This window comes from Callithrix jacchus, chromosome 17, assembly GCF_049354715.1.
Source record: "Callithrix jacchus isolate 240 chromosome 17, calJac240_pri, whole genome shotgun sequence".
Classification (NCBI taxonomy): domain Eukaryota; kingdom Metazoa; phylum Chordata; class Mammalia; order Primates; family Cebidae; genus Callithrix; species Callithrix jacchus.
This window is the reverse complement of record NC_133518.1, coordinates 76,965,950-76,986,609: the sequence shown is the minus strand read 5'-3', so window position 1 is coordinate 76,986,609 and position 20,660 is coordinate 76,965,950. Positions and strand designations below refer to the sequence as shown.

General features: G+C 51.4%; 1 protein-coding gene across 1 annotated transcript in view; it reads right to left on the bottom strand.

Annotated features, from left to right (window-relative positions):
• The window catches only part of TTC21A (tetratricopeptide repeat domain 21A), a 29,391-nt gene that overhangs the window by 7,589 nt on the left and 1,142 nt on the right, over positions 1-20,660 (bottom strand). The window contains 21 exon segments of the mRNA XM_035277978.3: positions 54-151; positions 310-357; positions 360-447; positions 794-904; positions 999-1,067; positions 1,843-2,103; positions 2,243-2,458; positions 2,681-2,838; positions 5,845-5,877; positions 5,880-5,974; positions 6,694-6,893; positions 7,051-7,148; positions 10,849-11,033; positions 12,013-12,119; positions 13,764-13,872; positions 14,819-14,976; positions 16,860-16,982; positions 18,372-18,538; positions 19,231-19,322; positions 19,324-19,336; positions 20,160-20,289. Of these exon segments, the coding sequence (XP_035133869.3) occupies positions 54-151; positions 310-357; positions 360-447; positions 794-904; positions 999-1,067; positions 1,843-2,103; positions 2,243-2,458; positions 2,681-2,838; positions 5,845-5,877; positions 5,880-5,974; positions 6,694-6,893; positions 7,051-7,148; positions 10,849-11,033; positions 12,013-12,119; positions 13,764-13,872; positions 14,819-14,976; positions 16,860-16,982; positions 18,372-18,538; positions 19,231-19,322; positions 19,324-19,336; positions 20,160-20,289 (2,559 nt within the window).

The window sequence follows — 20,660 nt, the reverse complement described above, 5'->3', positions numbered from 1 at the left end:
CAGCCCTCATCGGCAGATGGCAAATAAAGAGCTTGAGTCCACTTATCAATTACCTTTTCCAAAGTTTCTATCACAGCTTCTTTTTTTTGGCTCTTGTAAACCTTTGCCAGCAAAAGCAAGCACTTAACATCATTCATCATGGATGGGATGTCTTGGACCGTGAAATGGAAACTCAAATGAGTGTTAGCTCACTGGCTCCAGGGAAGCTGGGTGGGTGGGGAGGGCTGGACTCAGGATTCCAGCTAACGGGGAGTGGGGGAGGAGTACGCCTGCTCCCGATGCTAGCAACGAGCTAGAATGCTGCCTCACCAACGGCATGTTCCAGCGCCTGCTTCAAAACGGCTTCTGCTTTACTGGCCTCTTTAACTTCAGGGGCAGTTCAGGCAGATCACAGCACAGAAGGTCCTGTCCATTAATCTTCTGAGCAGCCTCGTAATACTCAGCTGCCTTAGTGCAAACAATAAATATTAGCCTCTGGTCTGGCTCTGCGCTTCGGTGCCCGACACCATGTTTCCCTCAGCAGCCACCACGCCAGTGTGCCCCTCCTGAACACAGAAGCTGAGGGTGAAAAGGCGCTCCTCTCAGCTGGCACAGGGTGTAAGCCTCAGCTGGAGCAGGTGTGGCTGGCGGCAGAAAGTTGCTGAGTTCTTCCCTCGGTGCCCCATTCAGCAAGGAGCTGAGCGGAAACTCAGCCACTCTCCTCCCATCCAGAGCTCCCCAGTCACGCACCGTCCTCCACCTTCCCTGTGGAAGGTGGCCCTCCCCACCCCTCCCCGCCCCAGCCCAGCCTGACCTCAGTATACTGGGGGGCCTTCACATAAGCTTGCCCAATTCTGCTGGCCAGGGAGGCGTCCCGTGGGTTCTGACTATAGGCTTCATCATAGACCTCCAGGGCCTTCTCGGGCTGGTGGAAAAAGTGTCTTTGGATCTTCTCTTCTCTCCCACGGGAGAAGTGAGCCTGGGGGCCACTTGGCAAGGTTGTGAGGCCTCTCACTCACCTCCAGAATGCTCATGAAAGCATCGCCCAGCAGCAGGCTGGTGTGGGGGCCGGGCAGATGTTCACAGAGCTCACTGCAAGCAAGAGTAACCGAAAGCTTATCTCAGGCTCACACACCCCTCCTGTTTCTGAAGTCATCTCCTTCACTTCCTTCCCACTGATTCTGGCTGACATTTATACATTCACCAACCAATCTGTACAGAAAGGCCCCTGTGCACGAGGCACTGAACTTGCTACCTGAGTCAGGCTCCCCACACCCATCTCTGCAGTTAGGCCATGGCCAAGCCCTCCACCTGTTCCTCTCACTCCACCCCTATCCCTCCAGTTCCCCTCACTCCACCCCTATCCCTCCAGTTCCCTCTCCACGTCACTCTTTCTAAAACTCCACTCTGGCTGTGCCTCTATACTGTTTACTGGTTTCCACTGCTGGAGAGCCTTCCCTACTCCCTCAGCACCCCCAGCGCCCACTTTAAATTGCTTAGAGGAAGCTCTGCCAGAAGAAAGGGACGAGGAAGGTGCCTTGGAGGTGCCAACACCAAATCATACAAAGACGGCAGCTTGGAGCTTCAGTGTGTCTGCTCTGAGAACCAGGCCCACAGTCTCCTACCAAGCAGGAGTGCAAACGGGTGAGGGGGAGGCAAGCAGGGTTCAGGGCCAATTCACTTCGGCATCCTCAGAACTCATCCACGAGCAGGGCTTACTGGCCTTTCATGTTCAAATGGTAACCCAGGGACGATTCCGTTCATTTATCCACTACACTCCAAGGACACATTCTGGAGACCCAGGTTGAAGAAACGCCATCGGAAGGAAACACTCCCTGCGATACCATCAGAGAAGGAGCTGACACTATGCTGCCTGCGGCGCTCAGCAGTAGCATTGATGTAGAGGTGCCTGTCTCTGCGGGTCTGCAGGTAGACGTTGGCCATCTTCTCTCTGGCTTCCATGTAGCAGGACTGCTTGGATGTGATGCTCCTCAGCAGGTTCAGCGCCACGTCCACATTGCCCTTGCTCAGGACCAAGTCCACATTGGCAACGGTGATGCGGTTCTCCTCCGGCGTGCCGCTGAACTCACTGATGGTGTCCTGCATGACCTCGGTGGCCTCGTGCTAAAACATGGGAGTCAAACAGACCTTCCACTTGATGCACAAGTAGGCACTGGGCGGAATCAAAGAAGCTGGTTCCTGGGCCTGCCCTGGGCCTCCACTGTGCCCCAATCACCAGGGAAGAGAGCATGGCATTTTTTACCAGCTCCCCATTCAGCCTGAGGGCCTCCACCAGTTCCAGTAAGATGAATGCCCGCTGGCTGGGCTGCACAGAGGGCCCGAGGAGCTTCCTGCCTTCTTCCTTCTTCAGGGCTGGCAATTTGATGACCATTTTCAGTGTCTTTATGGCCTCTGGATAGTCTCCAGCCTTGTTGAGAGCCCAGGCCTTTATGAGGTGGTAGAGTGGGTGATCTCGGACCTAGGAGTACAGCACAGCGCAAGGCTCCAGTTCACTCTGCTGTTACTGCTGCTCACAGCCGCCAGGTCAGAGAAAGCCTCAGGAGCCCACCGGGGCTACCCCTCCTTTGGACCAGCAGAAAGGTCTGTTGGACACAACTAGCCCCCGAGGCTACTCTCCGAAGCAAACAAGGTCTGCAGCTAGCTGGGCTTGAGGATGCGGAGAGGAGGACAGGACACCCACCTGAAAGTTGTGGCTGACACCCAGCTCTAAGCAGTGGAAGCACATGCCAAAGTTGCCCTGAGCCAAGTAGATCTGGCACATGAGGAGATGGGCATCCATGGAGGTGGGGTCCAGCTCCAGGCAACGCTGCAGGGTGCCCTGGGCATTCTCCAGCTCTCCTAGAAAGAGTACACAGACCCCTACATGAGGGCTTCCCAGGGACTCCTAAGGCCTGACATGCACAGGCAGATGAATTTTACATGTCCTCTTCCCCAGAAATATCCAAAGTTGAATATTTTAGCCAATTTTGTTCGCTTCATTCAGGGGTCCATTCTAAAATTAAAACGACACAGTTGTTTCCTTGACTTGGACAAAAGCCAGAAAGCTCAAACCTCAGTGTAATGCCCTTCTTGTCTCTGTAACCCTCAGGGAGATAGCTAAGTCACTTCACTGCTCCATCCAGAAGCTCAGGGGAACACATTCAGTCTCAATTCCCACACCTAAAAGAGGAACAAAACCTAGTAGTCACAGCAACCGTTAGCTCTGTGCTCGACACTTGCGAAGCACTTTAGAAAGTCTGACTGACGACCTGCCCAGTCCTGCAAGGCTGGTGCTGCTGTTCTTGTTTTTCAGATGTGGAACCTGGGCTCCAGTGAGATGTAAGCCACTCAGCTTGGAAGGGACAAAGTTGGTATTTATGTCCAGGTCCATTAGGTTCCTGAGCTTCAATGCTGAACTCCCTGGCACTTGGGGGCTGAAGGGCCTCCCTGCACAGGCTGGCACTTATAGGGTGGTGGCAGCAGCTTAGGAGTGGGGTGTGGTGGGTTGGTAGGGGCACTTTCTTCCCTTGCAGTCAGGTCTCTCAACAGCTTCTACTTGGGATCCATAACCTGGTGGGTAAGGAAAACCTGCTTCTGGGTCCCAAGCTTCCCCGCTCCTCCCTACGTGCTGTGGAAATGTGAAGAGGTCACCGTGGCAACTTACGCAGCTGGAGACCTTGCTTTGGGCCCAAATCTACTGGCAAATGCCAGCACCCAGGGGAAGTCCTCTCACCCTGGCCTTGTATCCTGGATACCCTGAAGCTGTGGGGAAACCTGGCACCCAAATGAACATAGGGAGGACCAAGGATGAAGACAGGAGAGCTCTCGGCAGCGGGAAACCCACATGATGCAGTGCCAGCAGACAGACACATGGCCACAGTATTCTGATCCCCTTGGACACCCCTAGAACACCAGAGATCAGCCTGGTTTGTAGGCAGGTAGGATGCAGTGAGAGGCCACAGGGAGACAGTACTTCAGGGAGGGCTCTGTGTCAGAGAGGACAATGAGCACCATGGCAGGATTTCCCGCTCCTCCCCTCCCTCTCCAGGGTCTGGGCCTTGAGATGGGAGAAGGTGAAAGGGCTCCTGGAGGCTCTGAGGGCCTGACGGAACAGGTTCTCACTTCTCCACAGGGTCTTTCTGGATACCTTTCACCACGGCAACCCTGCCACCCTGGCATCACTCCCTGCTTTACCTGCTTCCACAGCACTATCACGTTCTAGCAAAAAGCACCATGTGCTCCCTCATGGAGCCTGCACTGAGTTGTCAGTTTCCCCTTACTAGAATGCAAGCTCCATGAGGGAACTTTTGCCTATTTTTGGTACTACTGTATCTCAGAAGAAATTCAATAACTATTACCTGCACAGATCAAGTTAGGAAATCCACAAAGGCCTGGGTGGGAGAGACCCCTGCTGGTGAGAGGTCAGGAAGCTCACTAGGGGATAGAGGCTGGGAATAGGCAGGCCTGTAGGGGCATGTGCCTGTGCATCAGTGTGCGTGTGCATGGTGTGTGCGTGCATGCACGTGTGTGTGGTGTGTGTGTGGTGTGGGGTGTGTGTGTGTGGGGTTTGTGTGGGGTGTGTGGTATGTGTGTGTGTGGTGTGTGGGGTGTGTGTGTGTGGTGTGTATGGTATGTGTAGTGTGTGTGCTGTGTGTGTGGGGTGTGGGGGGTGTGTGGAGCATGTGTGTGTGGTGTGTCTATGGTGTGTGTGTATGTGTGGTGTGTGTATGTGGGGTGTGTGTGTGGTGTGTATGTGTGGTGTGTGGTGTGTGTGTGGTGTATAGTATGTGTGTGTGTGGTGTGTGGGGTATGTTTGTGTGTATGGTGTGTGTGTGGGGTGTATGGAGTATGTGTGTGTGGTGTGTGGGGTGTATGGAGTATGTGTGTGTAGTGTGTATGTGTGGTGTGTGGTGTGTGTGTGGTGTGTGTGTGTGGGGTGTGGGTGTGTGTGTGTGTGGTGTGGGGGGTGTGTGTGTGTGTGTGGTGTGGGGTGTGTGTGTGTGTGGGGTGTGGGTGTGTGTGGTGTGTATGTGTGGTGTGGGTGGTGTGTGTGTGTGGGGTGTGTGGGGTGTGGGTGTGTGTGGTGTGTGTGTGTGGGGTGTGTGGGGTGTGGGTGTGTGTGGTGTGTATGTGTGGTGTGTGTGTGTGGGATGTGTGTGTGTGGTGTGTATGTGTGGGGTGTGTGTGTGTGGTGTGGGGTGTGTGTGTGTGGTGTGGGGGGTGTGTGTGTGTGTGTGGGGTGTGGGTGTGTGTGGTGTGTATGTGTGGTGTGGGTGGTGTGTGTGTGTGGGGTGTGTGGGGTGTGGGTGTGTGTGGTGTGTATGTGTGGTGTGGGTGGTGTGTGTGTGTGGGGTGTGTGGGGTGTGGGTGTGTGTGGTGTGTGTGTGTGGGATGTGTGTGTGTGGTGTGTGTGTGTGGGATGTGTGTGTGTGGTGTGTATGTGTGGGGTGTGTGTGTGTGTGGTGTGGGGTGTGTGTGTGTGGTGTGGGGGGTGTGTGTGTGTGTGTGGGGTGTGGGTGTGTGTGGTGTGTATGTGTGGTGTGGGTGGTGTGTGTGTGTGGGGTGTGTGGGGTGTGGGTGTGTGTGGTGTGTATGTGTGGTGTGGGTGGTGTGTGTGTGTGGGGTGTGTGGGGTGTGGGTGTGTGTGGTGTGTATGTGTGGTGTGTGTGTGTGGGATGTGTGTGTGTGTGGTGTGTATGTGTGGGGTGTGTGTGTGTGGTGTGGGGTGTGTGTGTGTATGTGTGTGGTGTGGGGTGTGTGTGTGTGTGTGTGTGTGGTATCCATCCCAGGCAAGGAGCCTATGGACACAAAGCTCCATCAGGTACTTGCAAGGCCCACCTGGCTGTCAGGACCCCCCCCGCCCACCTGAATAATACCTGACCTGAGCCATCAAATACAGGGGTCGATGAGGGCTGGTGCTGCTTTGACTACAGGATTCAAGATCACAGCGACTTGTTGAAGAAGTGGAGACACGATCTGGCCTGGAAACCTGGGCCGCAGGAACATGGTGGTGGAGGTGGGGGTAGGTTTGCCCTATTCTAAGAGAGACTCGTGGAGCTCTCAGAAAACACTGTCAGGGAAGGAATTTTGCTTTATTCCACACTTATTTATTAACCTCTGTATCATCATAGAGCATGAGCCCCAGAGAATGGGAACCTCGCTCTGTTCGCTGTTGTGTGCCTGGTACCTAGACGGGTGTCAGGCATGTTAGTGCACGCAAGAAATATTTGCTGCATGACTCATGACAAGGCACTGGGGGAGTATTAAGATGTATAAAAATGTTATCCTTGCTCACAAAGAATGCTGACTGGCTGGAAGAGCAGGACAAACAGGTCAAGCCTAACATACTTCTTAGGGGGCTCCTGCGGAAAAGGAGGCCAAGTTCTTGTCTGGGACAAAGGCGGGGCCGTGGGCCTGTGCCCTGTTCCTCCAAGTGTGGTCCTGGACCAGCAGCATCAGTGTCACTTGGGAGCTTGTTAGAGATGCAGGGTTTTAGACCCCCTATAGAATCAGAATCTGCACTGGAACAACCTTCCAGGCGACCTGTGAGCTGTACGCTTGAGTTTGAAAAGCACTGGGCTTCCCAGCTGCCCAAGCCTCACCCCATCCTTACTTGTGACTGGCCAAGTAAGGTCCTTGTCTCTGCCCTTCAGGTGGGCACCATCCAAACCTGTACTCTGGATCCCCACCGTGAAGACAGGCCTTCCCCTAACCTGTTTGGGGCAGAAGAGCAAGTACTCCTTAGCAGTGCAGACCAAGAAGTGGGGGTCCAGCTTTTCAAAGTACTCAGAGCCAAGAGGGAGGTCTCGCATGCTGGAGAAGTGAAGCTCTACAGCCTCTTTCAGGAGCGCTGTGGCCTCTTGCTCCCCCTTGTGCTTTTTGGACGTCAGGAGGGCTTGGAGGAAAAGCAGCACCTGTGGAAGAGAGGACCAGCAATGCCAACCTGGGCAGAGTTGGGAGGCAGGGGCAAAGTGAAGGTCCAGGCCACCTTGGCTGCTTTTGGAAACTGGGGGTGGGAGGACAGCAGGGGACATCATCCTGGAGCAACCCATGCCCCCAGGGAGCTCTGACCTTAGACTTCCCAAGGGACTGCTGCACCTCCTTCAGGAATTCCAGCTGCTGCTCAGCTTCTTCCAGGCGGCCTTCTAAGATATGACACCAGATGATCCCTGCAAGTGGGACAAAACAAGGATCAAGAATTCAAATCCTAAGGCAGTACAGGAAACACCCTGGCTCACGTTCTGGCTTTAACAATGCCTCTCTCTAGAGATAACCACTAGGAACAATCTGAGGTACATTCCTTCAAACGCTTTTCTACATACTTACACGTTACCTCTGTACAGACACCTCAGACGTATACACTTACATGTACACATGTGAGCATACCCATGGGCTTAAAAACACACATACACAAAGGGGATCACATCTCACACGTACCACCCTACAATCTGCTTTTTTTTTTTTTTTGAGATGGAGTTTCGCTCTTTCACCCAGGCTGGAATAACGTGGCACGATCTCGGCTTACTGCAACCTCTGCCCCCAAGTTCAGCCAATTCTAAGTTTTGTATTTTTAGAAGAGACGAGGTTTCACCGTGTTGGCCAAGCTGGCTTTGGTTTGACCTCAGGTGATCTACTTGTCTCGGCCTCCCAAAGTGCTAGGATTACAGGCGAGAGCCACCGTGCCCAGCCACAATCTGCTTTTTTGTAAACTTTGTATATGATAGTTGTATTCCCATCTCTTCACACAAACCTACTCCATTCTCTTTGATGTTAACGTAATATGTCACTGTGGATGTAAGTTTAACTCTGGCCCTACTGAAGGACATCTGATTTCACATGTACTTTGTTTCTGGCATTTATATACTGCAATGCTGTGATGAACATTTACATATGCTCAAATGCCTGAGGGAGAGCTGATGGGTAATAGGGCACACGTATTTAAAATGCTGACAGATAAGGCCAACTTGCCCTCAAAGATGCCTGAACGGATATCACCATCAAGAATTTGAATGTCCTTTCTTCATAACCTCAGACGTGCTTTAATGTTTGCCAGTCTGCAACAGAAAACTAACTAGTTTTTATTCAACACCTGTTTAACTATCAGGGAGAATGAACAATCTGTTCATATTTCCAGGAGCCTCTTCCTTTCTACTGTGAATTTTCTGTTCAGAGCCTGCCTGTTTTTTTTTTGGCAGGGGTGGTTTTTTTCTCTTTATGTTTTATTAACCCTTTGTTGCAAGTGTTTTCTATTAGTTTGCCATTTACCCTGTATTTTTACGGTAACTTGACATGTAATAATTAGCTTGTATATAGTCAAATTGGTAAAATATTTTCCTTTGCAGTTTCTTTTTTTTTTTTTTTTTTTTCCACGTAGAGCCACAAAGCCAAACTCTGCAGCTTCCAAGTTTGGAGTTAGGTTTACAATCTCCAGAAAAACTCACATTTCATTTAATTTTTATGTTTAATACTTAATTCATCTGAAATTTATTTTCAAGTGTGGTGCAAGATAAGAGCTTATCTTTCTTTTTCATAATGGATAGCAGGGTGTCTAACTAGGAGTTACCGAACAACCTATCAGTTTGAAATAAGGCCTGTTACTTCCCATTTATCTAGTTCTTATTCCAGTCAGCGCTGGCCTCAAAGGGACTTAATTGCTGTGGTTTAGCGAAATGTTTTGACGTTGGGAGGTCAAATCTCACCTGTTTGAAGCAAGCTCTTCTATGTCTACAGATACTTCTCGGCTACTTTGGTATGTCTATTCTTGACTGTCTTCCTAATCACCACCTTCGGTGATCTTCCTAATCCACCCCACTCTTTGGCCCATCTATGAAATTTTTTTGCAATGATATTTTTGCTTTTTGGCAACTCTTTTTTATTCCTGTACCTTTTTCACGGTAGCATATTCTTTACTTATTGACACAATAGCCTCTCCAAACTGAAGGAATTTCGGGAGGAAAAGTCTATTCTGTACTCGCCTTAACTCTGCTCCTTAGAGGCTACTGCTCTGCAGGCTCCACTTGCTCATCTTTCAGACCGCTGGCAGATTTGTAAAGAAGGTACTAGAATGATGGGGGTCAGCAGCTAGGCACATTTCACACACTAAGGTCACTGACTTCGCCAGACAGCATGGAGAGAGAACTCCGGTAACTCCGGAACACACGAGTGGGCTCGGCTTGGGCGGGGAGAGTGGCACAGACGTCCTGACTGGCGGACTTTCCTCTGGCTAACCACTGGGGCTCTCCCCCTTGAAGGAGGAAGTAGAGAAGGACTCAACCTGGTGGAGGAACATTCTAGGGAATTTTGCTTCTGTGCTGAGCAGCCAAGTCCTTTTGTCCTTCGTGTCGCTGGTGATGGTGGGAAATCATCCAGAGCTCTGCTCCTCTCCCTCCTGCCCCAACACCCAACACACACCTCCTGGATTCTAGCCTCTGGCTGGAGCTCGGTTCCAGTCATCCTCCTGTGATTGCTCTTACTGCCCGTGGCATGCTTTCACACTCAGCCTCTGGTGACCCTGAGCTCCTGTTTTCCAGTTTTGGTTCTGCCTGGAACTCTTTGGGGAAAGCTGGTAAAGTCTTTACTAAATTCATTAGCTAACCCATCTCTGCCTATGTTAGCTGATGGGTTTCTAGATCTGCTTGGAATTCCCATGTATTTGGTGCTATTTGCCTTCCATCTTCTAGAAATCTCCAATGCTTCTGGTCCACAGAAGGTACTTTTTTGTTTCTAGGGCTGCAATGGACTCGCTTTCGTTTTTTTGAGGTGGAGTCTCACTCTGTGGCCCAGGCTGGAGTGCAGTGCTGCCATCTCGGCTCACTGCAACCTCTGCCTCCCAGGTTCAAGTGATTCTCCTGCCTCAGCCTCCCAATTAGCTGGGATTACAGGTGCCCACCACCACACCTGGCTAATTTTTTTGTGTTTTTAGTAGAGATGGGGTTTCACCATGTTAGCCAGGCTGGTCTCAAATTCCTGACCTCAAATGACCTACCCGCCTCAGCCTCCCAATGTGTTGGGATTACAGGTGTGAGCCATTATGCCTGGCTCATTACCCTTTAAATATATCTTTCATTATTTTCTTGGGAGTTGGGGTCAGAGGGAAAGCAGGGATCTGAGGAGGTCAGCCTGACGTGTGGAACCAGAAGGTCAAGATCAACCGCTCTGACAACTGAACTGTGCAGACGAGGAGCCTGGAGTTTAGAAAGAAGTGATTTGGCCCCAAACACACAGTTACTCAGAGCTGTAAGAGCCGGCCTGCCTCGAGCGCTGCACCACACAACTTCCTCAACCCAAACCAAACACTGCTGTTTCAGAATTCACCACAGACCATGGAGTAGGGGGTTTTAAAAAATGTGTAAAATGAAAATGGCGCTGTAGAAAGTTCATCTGACATGTATAGAAAGGATTTTAAAAAGTACCTGGACAGACAGGGAAATATGTAACTCAGAACCACTCTTTTTGGTGTTCTTTCAGCTCAGGGCCCTGGAGGAGGGTCTACAGAGGCGAATCTAGAAGCTCTGCATGTGGGGATTGATGGTGAGTAGCTGTCTGCAACGTTGGCCTGGGCAGCCTGAGAAGAGGCAGGGTCTGCGGAGTGTAAGGTTCAGCCTGTCAGTCTTCCGGAGGAGTCAGAGTGTAGACAGACATCGGAGGTCTGCTGGAGATCAGAGTGACTCTGACCATACCTCTGAGGATTCCTGTGCCTCTTACATCTATACTTGTGCATTCCCAGAAAGACACTCCATCGTACACTGCACCCTTAAACGCACGCACCCTCCAAGAAGAATGCTTTCCAGCACGTCTCGCCTGGACCCATGGAAGCCACCCGGTTTGGCTCCCAACACCCATTCCGAGCCCTGCCCCGCCTGCATACACCTGCCAAAGCAGCCATGCCGTCACTGTCCAGTTTCATGGCCTCTGAGTACCACAGCAAGGCCTCTTTCACTTGGTTCTTCAGGATGAAGAGATAGCCCAGTTCTACGGCCACATGGGCATAGAAGGGGGTGGCCATGAAGGTGCGCTTGATGAAACTACACACTAGCCCTAGAATCATCTGGTGACTTCCACACCGCAACAACAGGAAGATGGGAATGGGGAGACCAGTCAGTCCAGCCTGGATGAGCAAGGTCATGTCAGAAATGGGGGACACTTTGGCAGGCACGGCTGGGTAGGCTCAGGAGAGCCCAAGAGGTACTCTGTCTGGGCAGCTGGGTCTGTGGAGCTGACTGGCTCCCAGGGAACCTCTCACTGGCCACATCTGTGGAACCTGCCTCTAGCCACAGGGTCCTCTGAGGGACCTATCCCCTGTCTGGCCACAGTAATTGGTCTAAGGATTCACCAAGAGGTTTTTCAAAAATTGAAGCTGAATGAAAGAACTTCTTTGTGTTCAGTATTAAGAAGTGGCCCCAAAGGCTGCCATCAGCCATGTTCCCTGCCACGTGTGGAGAACAAGGCAGAGAGAATCAGACACACAGAGGGAGAGTTGTGTCTTGGTGGACACAACTCCACAGTCCTGGCTCCTGAGGTCCCAGAGCTGCCTTCATTCTTACAGCAACTACTTCTAGTCAATCTTGCTTTGGGGCTGAAGGGTCTGAAAGAGACACAGATTTGTTGGCAACCTGGTCTAGCTGGACCTTTCCTGATGCTTGAGAGGTCTGGGCAGGCCATTCCCAGGTCACTTCCACGGAAAAGAATATGGGAGCTGGGTGCCCAGGCACTGGAGGCTGGAGCTGGGCGTGGCTCTGCTGCTACACTGTGGTATCACCCACTTTCCCTAAAAAAGGCACAGCCCACTCTAAAAGCACTGTCAGACCCCATCTCCCCGATCTTCATGGCACCTCTGAGGGGCGCCTAGGCTAAGGACACAGAGTTCACATGTCACAGTTATCAGCCAGAGGCAAGTAGGCTATGAGCCACTACCCTGAAAGGACACGTTTGAGCCAGAAGGGAGGGGCAAGGCACTCAAGGAGCTTCCTGGGGGAGCACAGGCCTCCACTGAGGGAAGCAGGGAGAAGCACCATTTCAGAACCAGAAAAAAACCTTCTTACCAGTCGGCTAACCACAAGAATTTTTTTAAGATGGAGGCTTGGATTTGGGGGCTCCCTTGTCTTTAGTGCCTTAATCAGATTTCGAACGTGATTGGTAGCCTGTGGGGACAAAACAGAATGTCAACATGCAAGGTGCAAAGTCAGATTTGGGCGTGGTTCTCAACCCTGGCTGCACAGTAGCGTTGGCTGGGAGATTTAAAAAACACCCATGCCCCGGCGCAACCCCCCCAGAAATGCAGATTCCAGTGGACTAGAGGGGCCCAGGCATCAGAATTACTTCAAAGGCCCGTAGGTGGAGCTCCTGGGAACACTATTCACCCAGAGCTGGCACTGTCCCTCTGTTCCTGAATTTGTCTTTTCTTTTTTCTGACCCCTCCTTATAGAGCAGGGCTAACCCACAGAATGGCCCTGATCCTGAGCCTGTGCTCTCGGACCCAGCCAGGCAGAGCCAGCAGCTAGTCCTCACTGTGGCCACGTGCAGCCTGCCAGGCCAGCACAAACTAACCATGCTGGCCCAGAAGCCTTTGCTCCATTTTGACATGAGTCAAATGTAAGTCAGTGTAACTATCCAAACTTCCCTGTCCAACACAGGAAAGGTCAGAAGGGTTGAGCAATTGGTCACTGACAGACTCCAAAGTTTAGGTTCTTTCCCACTCCCCACACAGGAGTAAGGAATTCTTAGTTCCCAGATGCAGAGAAGTGCCAAGAGCGAAACCCAGCATGGTTATGGGTCCACTCTGTTCAGTAAGTATGAACAAAATCAGAACTGGATAGCCAGCCAAGGTCTGAGGTGGGAGTGAAGGAGGGGCTAATGCTAAACTCCAGTTAGGTAGGTGCTAAGTCTGCCCCTGAGATTAACTTTCAGGCCCCAGGAAGGCCTGCTTGGGGCTCTGGGGTCACAGCGAGCTGAGGAGAGTCCTATTCTCTTATTCCTTCCCAGAGATGAAAAGGGCTGGGGCCCTTTTGGTGGGTTCCTCCTAAATACGGACTCTCCCTTCTACCTCACCCCATCCCACAAAACCCAGTCTCAGAGCTATGCAGAAGGAACCAGAAGCTTCCCCTTCCCACATGACTCCTCCTTAGAGATGCTTGGTTTCCCATGCTCTCCACTGAGGCACTGTATTTCACTAAAGCAATGCTTTGGCTAAAGCCACACCTCTTTTTGAAAATGATAACCTGTCTGGCACTGAGGTTTCACTAAGAATTGTAGGTGTTTCTGACTGCATTTGAGGACTATTTTCAGTTTCTTTGGAAAACTACGAGACTCAGGAGCATGTTTGCGGCCAGGTATTACCCAGCCAGTGCCCGGGCAATTCCAACTACCCCTAAATAAAACGGCACGGCCTGATGTGGGGACACTGCTATGACCTCTACCGGCAGTTAGCACTGGTGGAATTACTGCTCCCAACTCTCCCACTTCTTGTCACGTTTAGTCCCTCTAACAACCTCGCCGCTGTGTGAAATTACGTCACTTTACAAACAGGAAGCCTGAGGTTTATCCAGGTGGGACACCTGCCTAGGCTTCCACACGTAACACATGGCAGAGCCAAGCATCAGTCTCACTGCCTAATGCTGCCTGACCCCCAAACTACATGACCCAAAGAGTCAGACCAGAGCAGGCCTCCTTGGCAGCGGGTACAGAGGTGGGGCAGGGGAGCTGAGATCCAGGGGCTCCCTACAGGGGCTTTGCGTCAGGGGCACAGGTGATGAGGGGTTCCTCCTTGATTCTGTTTCAAGGCCCACCTTCTGAGTCTTCAAATAACTTCCTGTGGTCATATTTCCTTCTCTTGCAAGCTCATGCACAGCTAGAATTTGGCAAGCATCAATATTGCTTTCATCTTTTTCTAGGATTCTGAAGGAGGAAGAGGAGGCACAAGAATTGAGAGTATTGATAGGCAAGGCTGAGATGGTGTGTTGGCGACTTCTGATTGTCCTAACTTCTTTTAACGATTGAACTCCCAGATTAGCCAGGAACAAGCTGCTCAGAATAAAGACTACATTTCTCAGCTTCCCTTTGCAGCTTAAGTGTGGCCATGTGACTAAGATCTGAAGTGCAAGTGAGGGGTGTTTGCCTATAGTCCTAGCTTCTTGAGAGGCTGAGGTGGGAGCATCACTTGAGCCCAGGAGTTCGAGGCTGCAGTGAACTGTGATTATGCCACTGCACTCCAGCCTAGGCAACAGAGCAAGACTTTCAAAAAAACAAAAAAGGCATAAATTAATAAATTAGAATACAAATATCATATAGATTTCATGATATAAAATAGAAATTTTCGTTCTTTTGATGGGTCCTTCCTTGTCTCTTCTAAACAATAAGCCCGGTTTCCTGATTTAGCCATAGCAGGTCACAGCTACAGCCACAGCTCCCAGCCTCACGTTATGACGAGTACGTCACAGCCACAGCTCCCAGCCTCACGTTATGACGAGTACGTCACAGCCACAGCTCCCAGCCTCACGTTATGACGAGTACGTCACAGCCACAGCTCCCAGCCTCACGTTATGACGAGTACGTCACAGCCACAGCTCCCAGCCTCACGTTATGACGAGTACGTCACAGCCACAGCTCCCAGCCTCACGTTATGACGAGTACGTCACAGCCACAGCTCCCAGCCTCACGTTATGATGAGTATTTCATTTGCTTGCACCCATCATCTCTCTCCTCCTCCTCCCAATTTGGCCATAGCACAATTCCCAGTTCCTCTATGGGCGATATTTACCTGTGTTGTTCTCCTGCCTCCCCATCCCATGAGATGGTAAGATACGTGTGAGTGCCCTTGGCTTGGAAAGGTACAGTAGCTCACCTATGTCCCATTTCTACTGTCTGCTCCCAGTCCTGCCGAGCTAGGAACAGCTGCATCTTCAGGATGAGGGCTGGCAGGAAGCTCCTTGAAGTCACGGTGATCTGGTTCACCACCTCCAGGGCCTCTGAGTAGTTCTGCTGCATCATGAAGTACCTCGCCTGTCGGGACCCAGACAGAAGAGCCTCCATGAAGGCAGTGCCCATGAAGGGAGTTTGCGGGAGAGGGGTTGTCTCAGTGTCTCCATGAAAACAGAAACAGAACCTGACACATGGGCACTGTGGGCCCTCTCAGCTGGGCCAGCAGCCTCTCAAAGTCCCTGGGAGAAGGAGTGACATATCAAGGTTTACAATAGTCCTGGGTTCCCAGACAGGAAGAGCAAAGGCTTCGGGGAGATAGCTAAGCCCCAAGCTTGGGACACTCAGCAGGCCTGGGACAGGGCAAGGCCATGTGAGGTCACCCTGAAGGGGAGAGGTGAGGTCACTGGGCACATCCAGTTCCATAAATTTCCTGTTCATTTACCATTCACTTTTCTGTATTTCATCACTGAAATTGCTCACCAAGGCCCAGTTTAGCAATTCTGAGTCAGTCAGGGTTTGCTGGCAACTGCTTCTACCGCAAGGCTGTGGAGTTTCTTTTGCTGTTGATCTCTCACAGCTTGTTGGGCTGGGGTCATGGTCTCTGCCGGCCAACACCAGCCACCAGGTTCTCCTGAGAGTCATGACACAGGGGGCCTGAGGGCCGGGGCAATGCTTCTAAAAGACCTGAAACTGGAGTCTGAAAAGCTGGCTTCCCTTAGACCTACAGTAACCCCCATTAAGAGACCTGTCATTAGAAACAAGTGGATTGGTCTATATAATGAAGATTCATGTATAAACATGTTCACTGCAGCACTTTAGTGCATAACCAGAAACAATCCCAATATCCAAACCTCTATTGTGTGGGCTGGTAAATGGCATTCTGCCCACACAATAGAGGTCTGGCTACATCCATGTTCAAACTGGCATTTTGAGTATCATACAAAACATTTCAGCCCCCTACCATCAGGAGCAGGAGAGCTGGCGGCTGATGGGTCTCCATAGAGTCTCCCTCCAGCGATCACCCATGGTTGAAGGGAGCTGCTTTGTCTCAGGTCACACCCGGCCCTGGGGCAGCCCACCTCCAGTGTCCAGGCACGATGGGGAGCTCACTGAAGGGGCATGCCGGCTCCAGTTCTCCACAGAGTTGGCTGTGGCCTTTGCTGTGACTGTTCACAGCCCGCCTTCTCTTTCCACAGGTGCTGGTACCCTGGTTCTCTGTGATAAGCTGGCTCACAATAATCTCCATTGCTTTCTGGCACCCAGAAAACCGAACTAATGCGCACCCTGGACTTCAGTATCGGAAGAAGACTAGAAGACACTGCACTAAAATGCTTCCATTGCTTTGGAGTGGTAAGACGAAGCCTGCCATTGTAACTCAGCTTTTGACTTTTTTTGGATCTCTGTTTTCCTAAATAAGTACATATTCTTCTGTAATTAAAATATACACAGTCAGAAGAAAACACGAGGATATTTTTTCTCTCAAAGATTAAGTTAATGAGGGTCGCAAGAGAAAAAAGAAACTTAAGATCAGAAAATACGGAACACATAAAAGATACACCTCCCTTCTCTTACAGCACACTAAATGGATTTCACAGGTAGACAAAAGTGAAATGGGAAGGTCAAAAGAAAAGAAGGGAGAAGGGCACTGAGTGAAACCAACAAAGAGGCAAGAGAAAGCCTGAGAGGGTCAAGGGAGGACAGAGCTTGGGAAAGTGCCCGAGAAGACCCCCATGCAGATGAGACCGAAACTCAGATCAAGCAGGAAGAAATCTGAGAAGTAGAGTGGGCCTCGGACTGCTGTGCTACCACCCTGAGTTGGTTGCTGAACCTCTCTGGACCTCTGCTCCTCATCTACCAGATGAGGCATGTGGAGACTGAGGGTTTGGCCTGGGGGTACCTGGTGGGTCTCTGGCTCCAGTGCCCCAGCCAGGAATACTTGCACCTCTCCCTTCCCCACTGCCCACCTTTCCCATCAGCCCCAGCACATCTTTGGTGCCCTGAATTCCTTGTTCCAGGTACTCGATGGCTTTCTTCGCAGTGCGGGGCCTGCCTGAGGTGAGGTCCACCCGGCCTCTGAGCACATAGCCCTGGGATGAGAACAAGATGAAAGATATAGTCCTTGGTCTGCAGAGCCTTGACCGAGCCTGCACATGACCCACCCTTTGCCACCCACCAGCCTGAGGCCTTGCCAGGCACAGCCATGTGCAGATCCCAGGCCAGCTGGCTCTCTCTCACGGCCAGGTCTCCCACTGTTGCTTCATCTGGAAATGCCCTGCAGCAGCCCTCCCACTCCCAAGCAAACCCCTTCACCTGATGTCCTGCTACCACTCCTTACAACTCAGCCTCGGAGGGCCCCGCTTAGGAGACCTCCCTCCCGTACCCTCACAGCTCTCTATGACCTTACTAAGGCACACTCACCTGTCCAGTCATTGCCTGTTTACACTGGGGTCGGGAGCGAACATGGGGGCCTAGGTAGGGCCACTCCTGATCTCGCCACTCCTTAGGCCAGCACAAGACCTGGCAATGCACAGGAAGCCCGGGAAAGCCCTCTGAGAGGTGCGCAGGAGCCATGCTGAGCTCCTGAGCCTCGCTGGTTTCACGTTAGCCTTCCCCCAGTCTCTCCTGGCAGAGGGGGAGGGCCAGGCCTGGGAAGCAGACTTGGAAGACCCTGCCTGAAAGCACCCTTGTTGATGGCCTAGATCAGTATTGCTCTTTTCTATTATCTATCCTAAGGAGTCTCTTTAGATACTGTTTTCTAATCAATCCCCCCACCTTAGAAATGTTAATATCTCAGCTATACTGTATCTGTCTACTGTGTACTGTATGTATATCTGTGTTTTGTACATAAAGAGTAAGATTTTTTTCACCCCCTCCCCAGGGACCACATCTACACCCTTGAAAATTAATGTCAACCCTGCTGAGAAGGAATGGCCTAGACTGAGGCTTCAACTCCCATATTAGTGCAGATATGCAGTCTGTTGGCTGCACTGCACGAGCCACCATTCAGTTCTGGCCAAGCACTACAGGGCGGGAATGGCCCAGTATGGCCAGCTCAACTGGGTTTTCAAAAGAACCAGTGAGTCTGGACCAGCCTGGGCAACATGGCAAGACCCAGTCTCTATAAAAACTTTAAAAACTAGCTGGATGTGCTGGCACACACCTATGGTCCCAGCTACTTGGGAGGCTGAGGTGGGAGGATTGCTTGTACCCAGGTTGTGGCTGCAGTCAGGTCTCAAAAAATTTTTTTCTTAAGAATATGGTGGAAGCCGTAGAAAATCTATCTAGAGATCAGACTCTGTGGACAAATGCCAATGTCCTCTGCTAAGCCCAGCGACAATATGCTTGGGGCTCCTGTGAGACCTGGCGTTTTGTCAATGGTTAGGTGTGGCTCTCCCCCAGCTTCAGGGCCCTTTGTGGGAGTAAGGTGGCACCTGCTGTGATGTGTTTGGCTGCTGTCCCCATGGTGTGGTCAGTACCTCTCTGAAGCCTCTAGAGACCTTCAGCATGTGGTTAATGTACTCTTTGGCCTTGTCACGGTGGCCCATGAGCCAGAGGAAGAGGCCAGCATAGTACAGGGCAGTCCCACTGGCTGTCTTGCGTCTATCCTTGAGGCTGCACTCGAGCTCCTGAATTGCTTCTCAGTCTGTGAATCCAAGAGTGAAGGAAGAGGGAGAGTTAGGACGAGGAAGTCTGCCTGGGTCTGCAGGGCCTTGGAGGGCCCAGGAAACAGCCTCTGGGTCTCCCTCAGACACTGTGCGTCTCCCTCAACATATGCAGCCCAAGGCCTGGAAACCAGCAGTCCCTGCCCTGGAGATGCCACAGGGGCTGCCCTGGCCTGGGCTCAGCTATGCTGTCTGAGATTCTCTTCTCTCCTCTGTGTCCAGCAGTGGTGAGCAGGCAGACCAAACCAAAATCCTTAGCCTCAGGCCCACAACTTACTAAGAGTGGGAAAACAGTACTGGGTAGTCTCTCTTGGACTCTCTCCCTGACTCTCAAGAGGTAGAGATTAGGAGTAGAATTATATATATTGGCTTGGTTTTACCGACAAGATCTTGGCAAAGAAAAAGGGTGTTTCCTCAACTCTTGGGACCTGGAGCATGGACCCTTCCCACTGTTACAGTCTCTGCCTGCTTCCACTCAATTAGGCCCAGGCATGGAATCCTCTTCCAGGCCTCCCAGGGGAGAGGAGCATTAGCCACTTCTCACTGGTTAACAGCATCTGTGCAGTCACCAGGGCACACACCTCCGTTGGCAGCCCTTGAGGGGCTGGGTATCTCTGGGCAGGGCTTTCTTTCCCCTGGTGGGCCAGGCCTGGCTGAGCATGGCAGCACTCACCGATGGTTTCACATCTTTTGTGAGCATAAATGAGGGCCATGGTGGAGCAAAGAGACACGTCTGGGTGATGCCTGATGCTTTCCAGGTCACTGATCCTGGATGTGCTCTGCAAAGACAGTCCACATAGTTATACTCTCAAGCTCCAGGACTAGAGGACATGCCATTCTGTAGCTGACCCAAAGGCTCAGCACTACCTGGCTTTGCCCAGAATCAGAAGACTAACTGGTCTGAAAGGTCCCCAATGACCCAAGTTCCCTGAAGATTGGAGCTCCCTGAAAGAGTTGCTGGTAGCATGGTCCAGGCTGTTAGGAGCTGGAGATCTTGGACCTGAAAGGTATATCTGTGAGTACTTGTGGGGATGCATGTGAAGCTGCAATGATTAGCTGGATCAGTTCTGAAGAAGGACCTCAGGAAGGGCATTCCCAGCTAGGGCTCAAGAGCCGCTGATTACATTGATCCCTCCATGTCCCCAGACATTGGCCCTGGCCATTCGGCCAGTCCTCAGCCCAGGACGACCTTCTGAATGTCAGCCCATTTGCACCTCCATGGGCCTCACTCCTCTCCCTGTACCTGTACCATGCCTGCCTGTCCCACACCTACCTCTTCCTCCTCTTCTGCCTGTATTACCAGTTCTTAGCTTCCAGGCCTGGAATTACTTCAAGAATCATGCAGCTATCTCTTCAACTACTCATTTCACAGACAGGGAACCCGAGGTGCGGAGCAGGGATAGTGGGTGCTCTGAGGTCTCAAAAGTCAACTGGATATGGATTACCTAGGCTTCCGTGGGTTCCCGCGGGAATCCAGCCACTGAGGGTGAAACTGTTTTGATGGGACCATAACTAGGATACAAGGAGGCATCCAGGTGGAGCCAGAGTGTTAGGGCTGGGCTAGTGCCTGGGGTCACAAGACCAACAATGCCAAGTCCTTACCTTCTCTGAGGACTCCGTAGACTTTAAAGAACTGCAACACAGGGTCATTGCTGAATGTGTCCAGGCCCACAGCTGCAGCCTGCTACACGTGGCGGAAGTATGTTTCCTGGCTATAGTAAATGATCCCAGCCTGCATGAAGGAAGACAGCTGCGATAGCTCAGTCCCTTCTCAGTCTCTGTTCTCTCCCAAATGGGGTGAGACCTGCTCCCTTCCTATCCTCTGCTCCTCCTCAGTTCTCCAAAGGGAAGAGAAAGAGGAAACATTCAGGCCCCATTCTGTCCTCTAGCAGCCCTGGGGGCAGCTCCATGCAGTTTTTCCAGGAAGGAGTTTGGAGATGTTTGGGGGATTAACAGCAGATTCTGGTTCAACTATGATGGGGAATTCAACCCAGGTTTTGCCTTAGGAAGGGAAGCAGAGGAATAAAGACAAATAATAAGAAAAATTATACCAATTGTAGTTGAAAGTTATTGTAGGCTTCATATCCATTATCCTGTGCATGG